This window comes from Erinaceus europaeus, chromosome 7, assembly GCF_950295315.1.
Source record: "Erinaceus europaeus chromosome 7, mEriEur2.1, whole genome shotgun sequence".
NCBI lineage: Eukaryota > Metazoa > Chordata > Mammalia > Eulipotyphla > Erinaceidae > Erinaceus > Erinaceus europaeus.
Window position 1 is genome coordinate 112,636,875 of NC_080168.1, and position 15,982 is coordinate 112,652,856.

Here is a 15,982-nt window from a genome sequence, read left to right on the forward strand (position 1 = left end):
CCTGTGCTTACTTGCATCTCTTTTATTAATCTTCTTGGGGTCAAGAGCTTGTGAAGGACCTCAAAGTCACATGGAGCAGAGAAAAACCTTATCTGAGGTCTCTGGCACATACCTCTGTAAACAGACCCCCAGAAGTCTCAGAATGAACCAAGGGTTGTACTACTGTCTTATGGGGTATAATGTCACCCACAGAACCTTCCTGATACATTTTGCAGATGAAGAAACAACAGGAGCTCAGTCAGTAACTGGTGCCCAGTCTCAAACTGAGTTAGAATCCTGTGTGTGTGCTTATTTTGCTCAACCACACCTGCCTGCCTCCAAGGAAGTATCCCTTTGCACGTGTGTAACTAATGGATATTGGAAAATGAGATTCGTCATTTGCTTGACGCTAAAAAAAAAAAAAACATCACTCATTGCTTTGTTGGGGAAGACTAACAACTGAGTAATTTATTAGAATTCTTCTAAGAGTAAAGGCATAAATGTGGTTCCCACTTCCAAAATGTCTTTGATATTGTGACTTTCTTTTAATGCAGTCATTTAGGGATCTGGAGATCTGCCACAGATGATAAATTACTCCATCTAAAACAGCATGTGACAACAATACAATGAGGTATGGAAGGAATACACAGACTTGGGACCCAGACAACCTGGATCCAATGTTGGTCTCTGTTCCTTCCTAACTGACCTTGAGTGTCCTGACCCTCTTACTGCCACCATGTCCACATCTTTAAAGAAAAGCTGTGGATACGGGTGGTGGTACATCTGGTTGCAACACACAGTGTTAATGTTCAAGAACTTGGATTCAAGCCTCTGGTTCCCACCTGCAGTGAGACAAGTTTTATGAGCAGTGAGGCTCAGTGTTGCAGGTATCTCTCTCACTCTCTACCTCTCCCCTATTAATTACTCTGTCTCTATCCAATAAAATATTTTTAAAGAATTTTTTTAAAAATTACCTGCATAGTATTTACAAGAAGAGTAAGAAATTATATGTGTGCAGGCCACCCCATCAGCTGGGGCCCTAGTCAGGGAATCTTAGGATTCCCCCATAGATAAGATGGGGCTTCACCTGTAATGTAGAGCCCTCCCTCCACCATGGCGGCTCACTTCCATCAGGAACATCATTAAAAGCCTTTTTGAGGGCCTCTCTCTCCAGGACCTTGGCCTCACTATAAATCAGCAATGGTAGGGACTGCCCCACTTTCTGAAGAGAAGCTGGGTCAGCCCTCTCTGCCACTCAAAAAAGATGAGTCCTAAAATTGAGTGCAGCCTAGAATGTTCCTGGCTATGACCATGGACTGCAAGTTCATACTGACAGGAACTCAGAGGTTACACAGGCTTCTGTGCTAAATATGAATAGACATGGGCCGTGGGTCAAATTGATGTGGTTAACAGTTAATTGTATTTATCTATTTTCTCCAAGTTTGGGAGTTAATCCAGCTTTCTAATCCTATTCTCAACTCTGACTGCATCTTCCTAGACAATATTTTTAGTCCACCTCCATGTTAAATATCAAGCTCAGGCAAAAATTATTAAAGTCATGAGCCCCTAGGAACATATATATATAATATATATACATATATATGTATATATATATATTATATATATATACATATAATAGACTTCCAAGCTTCTTACCACTCTAAAATCCCTATTCTCATCTGCTCTACTCCTACTTTCTGGTTCCTGTTTATTAAACATTTTGTCCTGCCTCATATCTTACTGCCTTTCAGACACCAATTTGCAGGTGCTACCATGACACCATCCTGAACCTCATGGGCAGACGACCTCACCAATATACCCTGGAACCTCACCTCTACAGAGCACTACCCCACTAGGGAAAGGTAGAAACAGACTGCTGGAATAGGAAAGCTATCAGGGGATGGGATGGGATACGGAGTTCTAGTGGTGGGAATTGTATGGAGTTGTATCCCTCTTACCCTATGGTTATTTTCAGTGTTTCCTTTTTATAAATAAAAATTTTTTTAATGAAAAAAAAAAAAGAAACAGGCTTCTGGGAGTATGGATTGACCTTCCACCACCTATGTTTGAAACAAGTAATTACAGAAGCCAGACCTTCCACATTCTGTACCTACTCTAGCTGCAGTGTTCACCCCCCTCTAGATTCTCACTCCCAGACAAGCTGGGGCAGAGGAGTGAAGGTGAATAAATCAAACACATAATAGTCACACCACAGAATGGTGGGGAAATGGGAGTGTGTGACTTTTAGTATATCACCTCCCATCTCTGGGCTTCAATGTATTCACCAGTGAAATATATGTTCAGAAGAGGTGTTGAGTCAAGGAAGGGTTAACTTCCTAGTTCAAGAAAAATGCAGTTGGGGGCCATCTTCCCCCCTTCTCCCAGCATAAACAGAGCTTTCTACTGCTGTCATCCAAGTGGCTATGGTCTATGGCCTTAGAGTCAGCTCCTTCTGCCCAGGAGTCTGCTGTTAACCCAAACAAGTCATACTCTCTGTATACACAAAAGAAGTAGCCGCCTGTGAGGCTTGTTGCTGTGCGTTACTATGAGGAAGTTGATAACTGTATAAAAGGGCAAGTGCACCATTGTGCTCAGGTGCTGGTGAGGCAGGGAAGGAGACAGACAGGTGCTACTGAGTATCCTGCTGGGGCATGTCCTCTAGCAAGAAGCCCCCAAACCCTAAGCTTGTCCTATCCTACTCTAGCACCAGCTGCCATGGGAGGGAGGTCAGCTAGCCTTGGACTCTATAGAACCTTCTTTAAAGGTATTCAAGATTCTCTGAGGCTGGGTGGTGGTGCACTTGGTTGAGGATACTTTACAATGTGAAAGAAGCCAGGTTCAATCCCCCAGCCCCCACTTGCAGGGGGTAAAACTTCATGATCAGTGAAGCAGTGCTTCAAGTGTCTGTCTCTCTCCCTATCACCCCCTTCCCTCTCAATTTCTTCCTGTCTCTATCTAGTGGAAAGAAATTATTCCCAAGAACTCCAGGCAGTGCAATCTTGATTATACTTATATAGCTCTTGCCATGGTTTAAGGCTTTATGTACAGTAGTATATTTAATCAACTCCATGATAAGAACTATTCTTATTTTACAAGGCAAAGTGAAGAGAATTTATGTAGGAAGGGAAGGTAAAGGGGGCAAATGAATCTTCACCGTTTAGATCTTGGGAGGGCAGAACTGAAGCCCACAAATAGGCAACAAGTTGGGCCAAGCTAATAGCAAGGTTGGAGATGGAATCTGGGCTCTTTCTTCCTTACTGAAGTCTAGTCTGGCTGACACACTGAAATTAGAATCATATGGAAAAGGACTGCATTTAGACTTACCGAGAGACTCCCAGAGTATTTCTCTAGCATATGAGACATGTTAATGGTAGGAAACAGAGTCTAACATATGCAAGTGTCTGGCCAACCAGTCAGGACCACATTCATACCTGCTTCATGGGGACCCTGGAGGTGAGTGGATCAGGGAGTCCCTGGCCTCAAAGGGTTCAAATAAAGACATGGACACACCTGATTCAGCATGTGTGAGTGCCAATAAGTACAAAGCAGGCAAAGAGAGGTGACAGAGGATTGACTTTTTGTGGTCCTCTTTTGCTGAGAAATGATGACCAAACTGGTGACAACCTCCTTTCTTCAGAAGTCACCCTAACTCACAAAGCTTATAAATGGGCTGATGAATGACTCCTCATAAATGGACCAAGGAGTCCTCTCCCACCCCAGGCTGGAATGTGGCCCACAGCCAGAAAAGCCATTCAGAGATTCAATCCCCAGACCACAAACGTGGCTAGTGTCCCTGTGGCCTGGCCCAGAGAGAGATTCTGATTTGACCCACAGCTCTGGGGAGTTTCTTAGGATGACATTAGGCAAGTTCAGGCTTGGGACCTGGGATAGTAAAATGCTAGCAACCAGGCCTCAGTAGTGCAGGCTGCAGAGGGCTCACCCTAGATCTTGCAACTCCAGAGGAATATTTTATAGGTGCTTCCCACAGTGTTCCTTCTATGGCATGATCAGAACAAGGGGGGCGGGAGCTGGGAAACTCTGACTTTGGGAATCAAGGGATGTCATCACCACCCGGCAAAATGCAGGGAGCTTGGAGCCAGACTAGAAAACCTTGCAGAGGGGCAGCTCTGCATTGACCTGACTGCTTAACACTAGGTGTGTTGGGAATAAAGTTTATATAGTTGGTGTGGGTCTGTATAAATCTAGCCAGGCCATGATAGCAGCCAAGTTCCATTTCCATTCCTTTGCTATGAGATTAATCTGTTTACCATGAAAGGGGACCTTTTAGGTAACCTGTTCTCCAAGCAGTGACCCAGGAGAACACAGCAGACTCACTGGCACTAATGTACCTTAAAAGGTAAAGCCAGGGCCTCTGGCCAATGACACATCTTAGCCACACCCAGGGCCACAGAAGGCAAGAGTCACTGTTCCCAAGGTGCATTGATGATGTAATCCTTTGTGCAGTAGAAAAGAATGTGAGCTCACTAAACGGAAGCTTCTGTGGGGCCTGTGTGGAAGGAAAGAGCTCTTAGACCCAACCTTTCTCTGACCACCCCACCCCCAAACTGATCTATCTTCTGTCCCACAAAACCCACTAGCTTATGAAAACTCAGACCAATTACAGTCTCAGTCTGGAAATAAAGCCAGCATCAGAGTCTCCACTTGATTCCTAAACCCAAAATTTCCTCCACCACACTGCACTCCCCAGTCTACCATCATATCTGTTGTTAAAATAAAACCCTAGTCTGGCCCACCCAATTGTGTTCATGTTCCCCCAGTCCCAGTCTCCAGGGACTGTCTTCCCCAGGGCCTTTCCTCAAATGCCCATCCGAGCACCAGGAAGCTCATCTACTTTATCCTCTTTCAAAATTGTTTTCTTATTGATGGCTCATGTCTCCACCCAGAATGTCATGTCCAGAAGGCCAGGACTGCACCTTGCTCACCAAATCCCTCCATGCCTGGGCCTCAGAGACTGAGAATTTATAGAGTGAGTGAATGAATGGATGAAGTAATGCTGTTCTCAGCTCCCCTGTCAGAAAAACAGACTGGATTCCAGGCTAAAGGATAAGTAGAATCCATGGCTTGAACTAACCTCCTCTTTCACTCACCTGGGTCTCTAACACCAGCACCCCCTCAACCCTCAAGATCCTGGTTCTGTAATATCATAAACAGAAGCTCTAGGGGCTGCTTCCTGGAAGTGTCCCCACTCCCCCTACCCCACCCCAAATTCCAGACAGCTGTCTTTCCTCTGAGAATAGCTCCTGAAAAATCCAGGTGCATTTCAAGCCACATAAGAACTTTTTATTGCAAAGGGGACCCAGGGGAAGAGGAGTGGGAATAGCTCTGAGGGCTGAGGATAGGGATGGGTAAGCCTCAGAGCATGCCTATGCAATAGTGCAGCATTCAAACCATTTCAGTGCAGGGGTGAATCTGTGACCATCCAGTGAAGTCCAAAAGGCATTTCCATCTGGGGTCATGGGCAACAGGAAGGGGTGAAATGAGGGCCAGCTCCATGGGAGGGGGCATCTGAGACACAGGGTCTCAGCTTTCGATCAGAAGCTAGTGTTTCTTGACTTCTGCAGGGTAAGACAGAAAACATTCTTCAACTTCTTCAACTGAAGTTGTTGTCCCTGACACAGTCCCGGGAGCCGTGGTGCAAGCAGTGGCCGCAAGGGGCGCTCGTTCCCAGGGCACTGAAACCCGCCATGGACAGGAGCAGGCTGGTGGAGATCCAGGTTGAACACTGCCCAAGGCTGAAGGGAGAGCCATTATAGGAAAGAGGAAACCCCCCTTCTTCATACCCCCAGGGAACCGCAGAAGACAGCAATGAGGACTCTCTACCTGGGGCAGCAGAAGCAAAGACCTTCCATCCCACTGAGAAATAGGTGCAAACCACCACCACCACCCCCAGGTGACATAGGTACATAGTCCCCTACCCGCAAGAAATCCACTCAAGAATCCCCAGTGGAGCAGGCACACATATTGTCGCCCCCCCTGAAAATAAAGCAGTCTCTCCCACAAGGAAAGACCCACGAACCCTCCCCCACACCCAGGACAAGCCAATGAAATCTACACACAAGCAAACAGACCAAACACACAGAATCACCCAGAATGTCCCCTACCCCACCCCCAAAAAAAGAAAAACAGTCACAAACACAAAGACAGATCCTTCTCTGCACACACAGGGAGGGGGATACCATTTGACCCTTATAACCCAAATTAAGCAAAGGGAGAGGGTGACTTTAGACCCTTACAACAAACAAAGGAAGGGGGTGACATTTGACCCTTATAACCAAAATTAAGCCAATTATCTACTTACTGAACTTCCCTGCCCCACATCCCAGACCAGTCCTGCAGGGAGAAGGAGGAAGCGGGTGAGTGAATCTATCCTGTAAATACAGTATTTTCCATTCTCCTTAACATAGCACCTCCAGCCCATTCCAGACGTCAGGAATCTTTCCATCCTGTAAGTTCTTTGGTTCTCTCAACCTACCCCCTTCCCCCACAGGCCTTCTGAATCAAATCCTTCTGGACCTTTAAACTCAATCCTTCCTGCCCTGAATTCAGGTAACTCACTTTTACTCATAACTTCTTAGAGGAAGGAGAAGCCAAAACTAACCAAATAAACTATACTTCCTTTGGCCTGATCCTATCTTAAAAAGAGAAATCATGGGGTAGGCAATTTTGAAACATTCCAGGAGGGTTATAGAGGAGATATCTCTTATCTGAACAATTTGTTCAAGCTGTGCCCAAGTACTTTCTACCTGAGGTGGTCCTTTCCCCCTGAGACTCAGTTTCCTCCTCTGTCTGTACTATGGGGCTAATAGAATCGCTCTCAAGATGTTCTGTGGGGCTTTATGGAAATATGAAGCAGAGCATGCCTGAGCAGACCCAGCTAGAACTCACAGCCTACTGCTCTCTGGGGTGAAAATCTAGGCCCTAGCTACTCCTTAAATCCTGCCTTCCCAAGGAAAGGCAGTGGTAGCCCTGGTGAGCACACATATTAACATGTTCAAGAGCCTGGTCCCTACCAGTAGGTGGGAAGCTTTACAAGTGGTGAGGTTGGGCTGCATGTATCTCTCTCTCTCTGTCTCTCTATCTCTCTCTCTCCATTTGGTGTTTTCTTTTCCCTCCAGCTTTATCACTGGGGCTTAGTGCCAGCACTATGAATCCACTGCTACAGGCAGCCATTTTCTTCCATTTTATTGGCTAGGACAGAGAGAAATTGAGAGAGGAGGGGGGAGATGGAGAGGTAGAGAGAAAGAGAGACACCTGCAGACCTGCTTCGCCATTTGTGAAACTTCCCCCATGCAGGTGGGGAGCAAGGAGTTGAACCTGGATCCTTGCACAGGTTCTTCAGTTTAGTACTATGTGTGCTTAACCAGGTGCACCACCACCTGGCCCTCTACCTCACCCCTTCCCTCTCAACTTTTGTCTATCTCTACTAATATCAAAAAGCAAAGGAAATGGCTACCAGGAGTGATGAATTCACTGTGCTCCAGTGATAACCCCAGTGGCAATATATATTATTCCTGCCTTCCTGGGCCTGGAGGAGCAGGGTGGACTTGAGAAGAAGACACTGCATAAGGGACCTATGTCTCCCTGGCTGGACCTCTAACTGACCTGCTATGCATATCATGCATCCCTATGGCTCCCCTGCTGATGAACTAAACTCTCTGTGGCCTGAAGGGGTCTGAGCATGTTCCCTCACCTGCTCTCCTGGCCCTCCAGCAGCCGCTTGTAGGTGGCGATCTCCAGGTCCAGGCCCAGCTTGACCATCATGAGCTCCTGGTACTCACACAGCTGCCTCACCATGACCTGCTTGGCCCGCTGCAGGGCAGCCTCCAGCCAAGCCAGCTTGCACTTGGCACTGCCAGAGTCCCCTTCCTCCTGCACAGCTGGTGGGTCCTTGGCTCTCTCTAGTTCACCAGGCTGGGGACAATGGAAGGACCATGGACAGAAGGGCACTCTTGGCCCCCTACCCATTAAGGATTTAGACCTTTTCCAAAGGCTGGATTTCTGCTGAAGAATTACAGAGCATTTGCAGGGAATGAGGAGGCCTGTTTTGAAACATGTATTTATGTTTCTGCCCCAATCCTAAGGTGGAGACTTGGGAGCAGTCATGGGGTAGCTGAGAGGCATCTCTAATATATGCTCCAAAGCACATATTGTTGGAATGGCTATTTCATCAGGGAAACTAACATGAAGAATACCCTTTCCTCACAAGTTATGAGGAAAAGAAAAAGAAAAAGAAACACTTGCATACTTGCTTCTAAAGAAACCAGTAAGAGGCTGGGTAGTGGTTCATCCAGTAGAGTGCACATGTCAGCATGTACAAGGACCTGGGTTCAAGCTCCTGGCCCTCCCTTTGAATGGGGGGAAGCTTCGTAAGCAGTGGAGAAGTGCTTCATTTTGTGTGTGTGCAAAAAAAAAATTTTTTTTGTTCTGTAAGGATAATCTCATTGCTAGTCAAAGTGATGATAAGTGACAGAAAACCCTCATCTTATTTATTATTATTCTGTTTTGCCACCAGGTTCAGTGCTGGCACTACCAATCCACCACTCCCAGCAGGCCATCTTTTCCTTTTATTATTTTTTCTTTCTTTCTGTTTTATTGGACAGGACAGAGAGAAATTGAGAGTAGAGGGAGGGAAAAACAAAGTGGGAGAAAGACAGACACCTACAGACCTGCTGAAGCATGCCCCCTGCAGATGGAGAAGGGAGCTCAGCCTAAGTCCTTGCACATAGTGGTATGTGCAAAACCCTCCACTTCAGTGTCAAAGACAGGGAAGCAGGGGGTAAGCCACTGTGTGGAGTCTCACTTTAACATTGCCAGACCTTCACATTTTGAAAGAGGACCTAGAAAACTGCATTCCTGGGTGCTTGAAACCTTTGAAGATGGGCTCAAATTGAATAATGTGAAGGACAAGCAAAACAGAGACATAAAGAACACACATCCATGTACTAAAATGATATCCAAACTAGCACCGACAGTGAATGACTTGCCTGTGTGGGCTGTGTTGAGTTCTAAGTAAATGTGAGCTGGGCAGACATAGACAGTCACACTCCTGTCAGCTCACAAAGAGGAGCTCTGTCCAACTAGCCAAAGGATAAGGTGTCTAGTCTCGTGATCAAGCATGCTGGAATCCCCGACCCCATCACCAATCTGCGGCCTAAACTCTCACCCTCACCTGACTCTTGGTGCTGTCCAGCTCCAAGGTCAGCTGCTGGATGGCCTGGTTGAGCCTGTTCAGCTCCTCCTTGCTGTGTCTCAGGGGCTGCCTGCATTTCTGCACAGTTGCCTCGATGTCCTCATAGCACAGGAGGGTAGATATAGAACAGAAGGGGAACTTGACTGAGGCCCTGAGGCCCTGAGGCCACTCCCATACCCACCCACACAACCACTATCACAGATAAGACATCTAACTTCACACCACTTCTGTTTCTCTATGGGATAATAATTTCTTATCCACACTGCCCTTGGCTGGCTAAGTTCTGAAGGATTCTTCCAGACCTAGAGAAGCTAAGGGCACTGTGAATTTAGGCAAAAAGGATAATGCACTGTTGAACTCAACCTCTGGGTGAGGTCACAGAGGATTCATGCTAGGAGGAGCAAGTAAGGTATATAAAAACAATTTAATATCCCCATATGATCATCTAAAGTGACACAAAAGGAGTTTAATAAAATTAAGACTTTAAAAGGGGGTGGAAGACAATTCACTCAGTAGCATACACACTTGACCAGATATGAGGAGCTGCGTTCCAGCCCCTAGTACCACATGGAAGTGCCATGCACAGCACCAGGGTAAGCTTCATGAAGGGTGGAGCAGCACTGTGATGTCTTTCTCTCCTGCACTCCCTGCCTCTTCCTCTGTGCCTAGCTTTCTCTCTCCCTCACTCCCCCTCTCCCTCTCCCTCTCTCTCTCTCTAAAATTAAAAGATGAAAATAGAGTCCCCTAAGATCAGTGAAATCACACAGGTACATAGCCCAACACCAAAAGCAAGTTAACAAAAAAGCTTTTTAAAATCTCGGAGTATGAAACAAAATGTTTGACTTGAATGCCTTTAGTCAGTGACAGATTCTGGCTCCTTCTCCAACCCCAAGCTGATATCTCTAAGAAATGCTGTCAGGGCTCCTTACCCCTCCCATGTCATGTCTCTATATACTACATGATAAGTCTGGACATCAGGCAGCTGACACTTACAATGCACCTGCCACTCTCTCCAAAGTCCTTTTACCTCCTCCATCTGGCTGAGCTCACCAGCAGCTATGCACCAGGCAGATGTTAGGTCACCATCCTCTTTCACTGAGAAAGCTGGCACTCATTATATCTACCTTGCAAGGAAGCAAGGACTCAGAGGAACATGAGTGGTCTTGCCAGGCAATGACTGAACCAGGTCACACCTTAAACCCATGGTCTTTACTCTGCAGAGTGATATAAAGCCACCTGCACCCTTCAACCCCCAAAAAAGAGGAGATATTTATGCCAAACCAGGGAATAGACATCAACAAACTGCAAAGCATTATCTCCCATCCATCTCTACCCTGTCCCTACCGATCCTTTCCTGTTGCCATTCTCCAAAGCTAGATAGATACAATAGGCAACCTTGTGCCTGGTTGAGTCCCACAGAACTGAAGGGCATCCACGCCCCCTCATCCTGTGTGACCCAGTGAAGCCAGTGAGCACGTCTTACCATGATGAACAGAGCTCCAGTCCTCCACAGGCCTCTCAGCAAAACCTAAGCCAGCTCCAACCTAAGGAGCTCCCAGAATCCTCTCCTCTGGGGACCAGGCCACTCCTTTCTAGTGGCTTTGTGACCTCACCTTGTTACAACTACAATGTTCTGGAAATAGTGCAAGAGAACATTCTGTAAACCCAGATGGGAAGGTAGAGGTTCCTGGGCTGGAGCATGTGCTGTGCATGTTAACCTCATCCTATCATTAAGCAACCATTCTCCAGAGCTTCTATGTGAAGCATTCCCTTCTTTCTAGTTATCATTTTACCCTACCAGAATGAAACCCCAAGCAGTTATTTTTGTCCATCACTGAACTCTACATAAATAGAATTGTTGTTTGTATTCTTCTTTTCCTAAAGATCTATTGACTTGTTTATGAGAGAGAAAGAGAGAGAGCCAGAACATTACTCTGGTACATGTGCCAGGAGTCAAACTCAGAGCCCCATGCATGTAAGTTCAGTGCTTTAGCTACTGTGCCACCTCCAAGGTTTATTGGTTTACTCCTATGCCTTGCTTTGTCCACTTCAGCATTCTATTTGTGAAATTATCCCCCTCTGATGAATGGAAATTTATTTTTCACTACTATAAGGCATTCTAGTGTGTGAGCATTTTCTATTCTTCTATAAGTAACTGTGTATGTCTCGGTTTTATTTTTGCTTTAGGAAGCTACTACTATGAGCTTTTTGATATGTATCTATGGCTGTACTTTGGCAAGAGCTTGAGTATTAACTGTCAAATCTTTTTAACTACAATTCAAAATAAACATTTCATATCATGGATGATTACCCACATACATATCTGTTCATATAAATTGAAATGTTTTGTGAAAAGTTATTATTACCAGGTATGGTACACTTTTAATCATTTTAACACATTCTTCTTAAAAGTCATATTATCGGGGAGACAGTTAATGGCTTACAGTACAGTTTAGTTTCAGTTTATAACCTTATAGTTTAGGTCCATGTCTTACAAATAGTGTATTGCTTTAATTGTTTATCTAATAATTCAAAGTAGATGGATTACACCAACACTAGAACCAAAGCATCAGTAATAATTTTCATCTGCACTGTTTAGTTTCTTCTTCACTGTAATAAACAGAAAATTGGCAATGCTCATATATCACAGCACAAACAATATTTCAGGCTATATCATACAACTAACTATAAACAGTAACTAAGTTAAAAAATAAAATAAGAAAGCTGAAATTCATTTTTTCACAAGAAGCAGAACTTTTAAGAGCAAGGCATGAGCTCTGAAAAAATTTGCTTGGGGGGGATGCAGTTTGAGGTTTTTAAACAAAAGATTCAGGTTTAAATGGATGTCCACCAAAGTACAAATAGATAATAAGTGGCCGCCAAAGTACTGCCCTTGGCAGTCTAGAATATATGGGCAGCAGAGCATGCCCTAGAGAACCATTCTCAGTACACTTTATCCTGCCACATTCCAAATGTGTCCACAGAAATTTTTATAATGTCATCCTAGTTGCCACCTAGTGCAGTAGAAATGGGTGGGCAAGGGAGAAAAAATTTGCTGAGAAAAGAACAGAGTAATACCTCTACTAGTTGCCTGAATATTGGCCCCTTAAATCACAATGACAACTAGGACATTTCACTTGGACAGTGCACTCAATTTTGTATATATAGATATAGATATATAAATACATACACACAGACATGTGTATGTGTAAAGTACAAAGAGAGAAATTCAGACATTAAGCATTAAATGCTGTCCATGTAGTGAGCTGGATGTCAAAGAAAAATAAATGAAAAAAAAAATTTCCCCAAAAACAGTGCAAAGAATATGAAAGTGGACTCAATATCTGCACGTTAGTAATGGGGCATACTTTATTTTTTTCTTTTAATTTATTTACTTAAAAAAGGAGACATTAACAAAACCATAGGATAAGAGGGGTACAACTCCACACAACTCCCACCACCAGATCTCCACATCCCATCCCCTCCCCTGATAGATTTCCTATTCTTTAATTCTCTGGGGAGTATGGACCCAAGGTCATTGTGGGTTGCAGAGGGTGGAAGGTCTGGCTTCTGTAATTGCTTCCCTGCTGAACATGGGCATAAACTGGTCAATTCATACTCCCAGTCTGCTTCTCTCTTTCCCTAGTAGGATGGGGCTCTGGGGAAGTGGAGCTCCAGGACATATTGGTGGGGTTGTCTGTCCAGGGAGATCGGGTCAACATCATGCTAGCATCTGGAACCTGGTGGCTGAAAACAGAGTTAACATACAAAGCCAAACAAATTGTTGAACAATCATGGACCTAAAGGCTGGAGTAGTGCAGATGAAGTGATTGGGGGGGAGGGGTCTTCCATTTTGTAGATAGCTAGCAGGCATATTTTAGTTATATTTCAAAAGGCCTGTAGCTATACTAGTCATTTTTTTTGTTTGTTTTCTCTGAGCCTGAAATCTGATATGCAGATGGATTCAAGTTATTGTCTGGGGAGGTGATGTCATGGCTGCAGAAGGAACAGAAAGCTTGATCAGGGAAGATAGTAGCTCCCTAATAAGGGAAGGGGGTATAAATATTGTTGATTGTAAACCCCATCAATTTGATTTGGTCTGGGGCCCATATTCAGCTTTGGAGCCTATGTAACCTCTGCATCCCTGTAGATCTGAGCTCACATTCTGTGGTCATGAGTAGGAACATTCCAAGCTGCCCCAATATTGACCCATCTTCCTCAGGTGTAGCATAGAGTATGTTGTCCATCCTCCCTTCAGAGGATGGAACATTCTCTACCATTGTTGATTCAGTTGAGGGCAAGGTCTTATGGGGGGGCCCACAAAGGGGTCTTTTTTGTTGTTCCTGATAGAAATGACCTATAACAATGGAGAGAGGGATTTATTTGAGGTCTAGAAACATCATGTCTGTTTGGGAATCTCAGGATTCCCCAAATAGGGCCTCAGCTGATGGGGTGGTCTAATAGTGACTAAAGAGTCATTGTTAAAATAGGGGTATAGTTTAATTTAAAAGGCTAGTGGTTCAAATACTATTGCTTGAATAGCGCTGGTAGATAGATATAAATGTAGTAACATCTGAGGCTTAGATACATAAGCAAAGGAGCTGAAGGACAGCTCACAAAGGGATATTTGATACTCAGTGGAGAGAGAAGTTAAAAGCGCATACTGCAGGAGTAGCCATGGGTTTGTGTGGACCATACTCCCACCCTCTGATAACACAAAACACCCTGATAGAAAACTATCTTTACACACACAGTATTCTGCCTTAATTAATTCTCCCCACTAGAACAACAGCTAAGAAGAGAAATCTGTGTTGAAAAACTCAAAGAACCTGGGTGACTAGAGAATTAGGACAAGAAAAAAGTTAATATAGTAAACAAGTTTAGCAAACACCATGTGTATTTTCTGTTGCTAATGAACACATGATACATTCAGAAAAGTACATATTTTTTTTCTTAAAAGGCAAAAAAAAATTTCTAGAAAGAGGCTTGACAAGGAAAAAAAAAAAACAACTCAAGTTTCACCCTTCTCAATCAGAAGTGGCTCTTAGGACAAATCAGCAAAGGCCCTCCAACACAGAAAAGCAACGTCATTTGTTTTGCAAGCAGGGCATAAAATATATGCCCTTGTTACCAAATTTCAGCATTAAACAGAATCATGACAGATCACATATTGATGGGTTACTTCAATACCCAGCTGGTCTAGTTCAAATTAGTTGTTGATCCAGTTTGTACAGACACATAGATACGTTAGTCAGTAATCCATCTATTTTCCATCATTTCTTAAATGGCAGTTGCTGCTACTCAAGCAAACCATTAAGATTATAAGGAGTTCTCTTGAAAGCAGCTCTCAGATGGAGATACAATAAAGAAACCCTGAAAGCTAAGCAAACCTAGTTCTTTTTTACTGTTACAAAAATGGTGATAAAGGTAGAATGTCTATTCAGAAAAGCAGCTTCACTTAGTTCTCCATGAGAATAGGCCAAAATTTTCTAAACTGATATCATTTAGAAATTAAGCCAATAAAAAAATAAAATATAGCAAAAGGATGGGCATAAGGATCCCAGTTTGAGCCCCCGGCTCCCCACCTGTAGGGGAGTCACTTCACAGGCGGTGAAGCAGGTCTGCAGGTGTCTATCTTTCTCTCCCCCTCTCTGTCTTCCCCTCCTCTCTCCATTTCTCTCTGTCCTATCCAACAACGACGACATCAATAATATCTACAACAACAATAAAGAAAAACACCAAGGGCAGCAAAAAGGAAATAAATAAATACTAAAAAATAAAATATAAAATATATATCTTAAGATACTATAAAACTTGAAATATGCCAAAGCTTATGGAGTAAGAGAGTTCTGGGTTTGATTTTTTCCCACCTCCATCCCCTAAACAGGAAACTTTAACAGGTTGGTTAAGGGAAAAAACAAACCAGAACTTTGAATATGGGTAGCACTAGACAGACTCTGTAGCACAGAACACTGCACAAGAATGAGTTACATATCAGTAATATTATCACAGGAGTAATCGCTGGGGACTTATACTTCTAGCAACAGAGCTCCCAAGTCAAAAACGTGTTAAAGGCTTGTAATGTCAACAAGGACAAGAAGAAAATAAAAAATAGAGATTGGGGGGTGTGGTAGGAAGGAGAGCATGTGCATATGTGGGTCTACTACAGACAAGCCATCAAGCAGCAAAATACTCTCCACAGAGTCCCCCAGATGGGATAAACCTGTCACTGCTGAGCCTGGGGAATATTAAGAGAGTGGAACATATTCAATTGTAGTAATAACTTCTCCCCTATTTGAACAACAAGCATGTTCAACCTGATGCTACATGTTAAGAAAACATTGAGAATACATATGAGTAAAGTGAAATAAAAACTTGCTATAATATGAACCTTAAAAACTGAGGCTGGGGTGGGGAGAAGCAACTGATTCAAAGCCAAGTAGGTGTGATTCTGGTTATTATATATAAGATAATCCATAGAAAGGATAAAGAAAAAAGAATATTCATTTCAGTACTCAGACTTGATGTTGTGCTAGGAAAAACAGTGAAATTTCAGTGGATGTGTCATACAGAACTAAAAAGTCCCCTTCTTGTTTCAACTGAGTTTAAATAATCTTCCTTGGTTTATTTTTCTGTGGTCTCAAACAAACCTATGTACAGGACCAGTTTAAATCCCTCTTCCCCTTCGAACACTAGATATGAACATCCAGGAACATTCTACAATGCAAAGTGCCTTAAGAAAGGGAAGGATTCTGTAGTGCCAGTGATAAAACTGATCTGAGGAAACTGGGA

General features: G+C 43.8%; 1 protein-coding gene across 1 annotated transcript; it reads right to left on the reverse strand.

Annotated features, from left to right (window-relative positions):
- Positions 1-5,258: 5,258 nt before the first annotated feature.
- LOC103109275 (keratin, type II cuticular Hb1-like) lies at positions 5,259-10,755 on the reverse strand. The gene is made up of 5 exons (XM_060195317.1): positions 10,674-10,755; positions 9,170-9,289; positions 7,691-7,911; positions 6,299-6,330; positions 5,259-5,732 (listed from the first exon to the last, which is right to left on the reverse strand). The coding sequence occupies exons 1-5, from the start codon at positions 10,674-10,676 to the stop codon at positions 5,539-5,541; spliced, it is 570 nt and encodes a 189-aa protein (XP_060051300.1). The 5' UTR covers positions 10,677-10,755; the 3' UTR covers positions 5,259-5,538.
- Between the last annotated feature and the right edge of the window lie 5,227 nt (positions 10,756-15,982).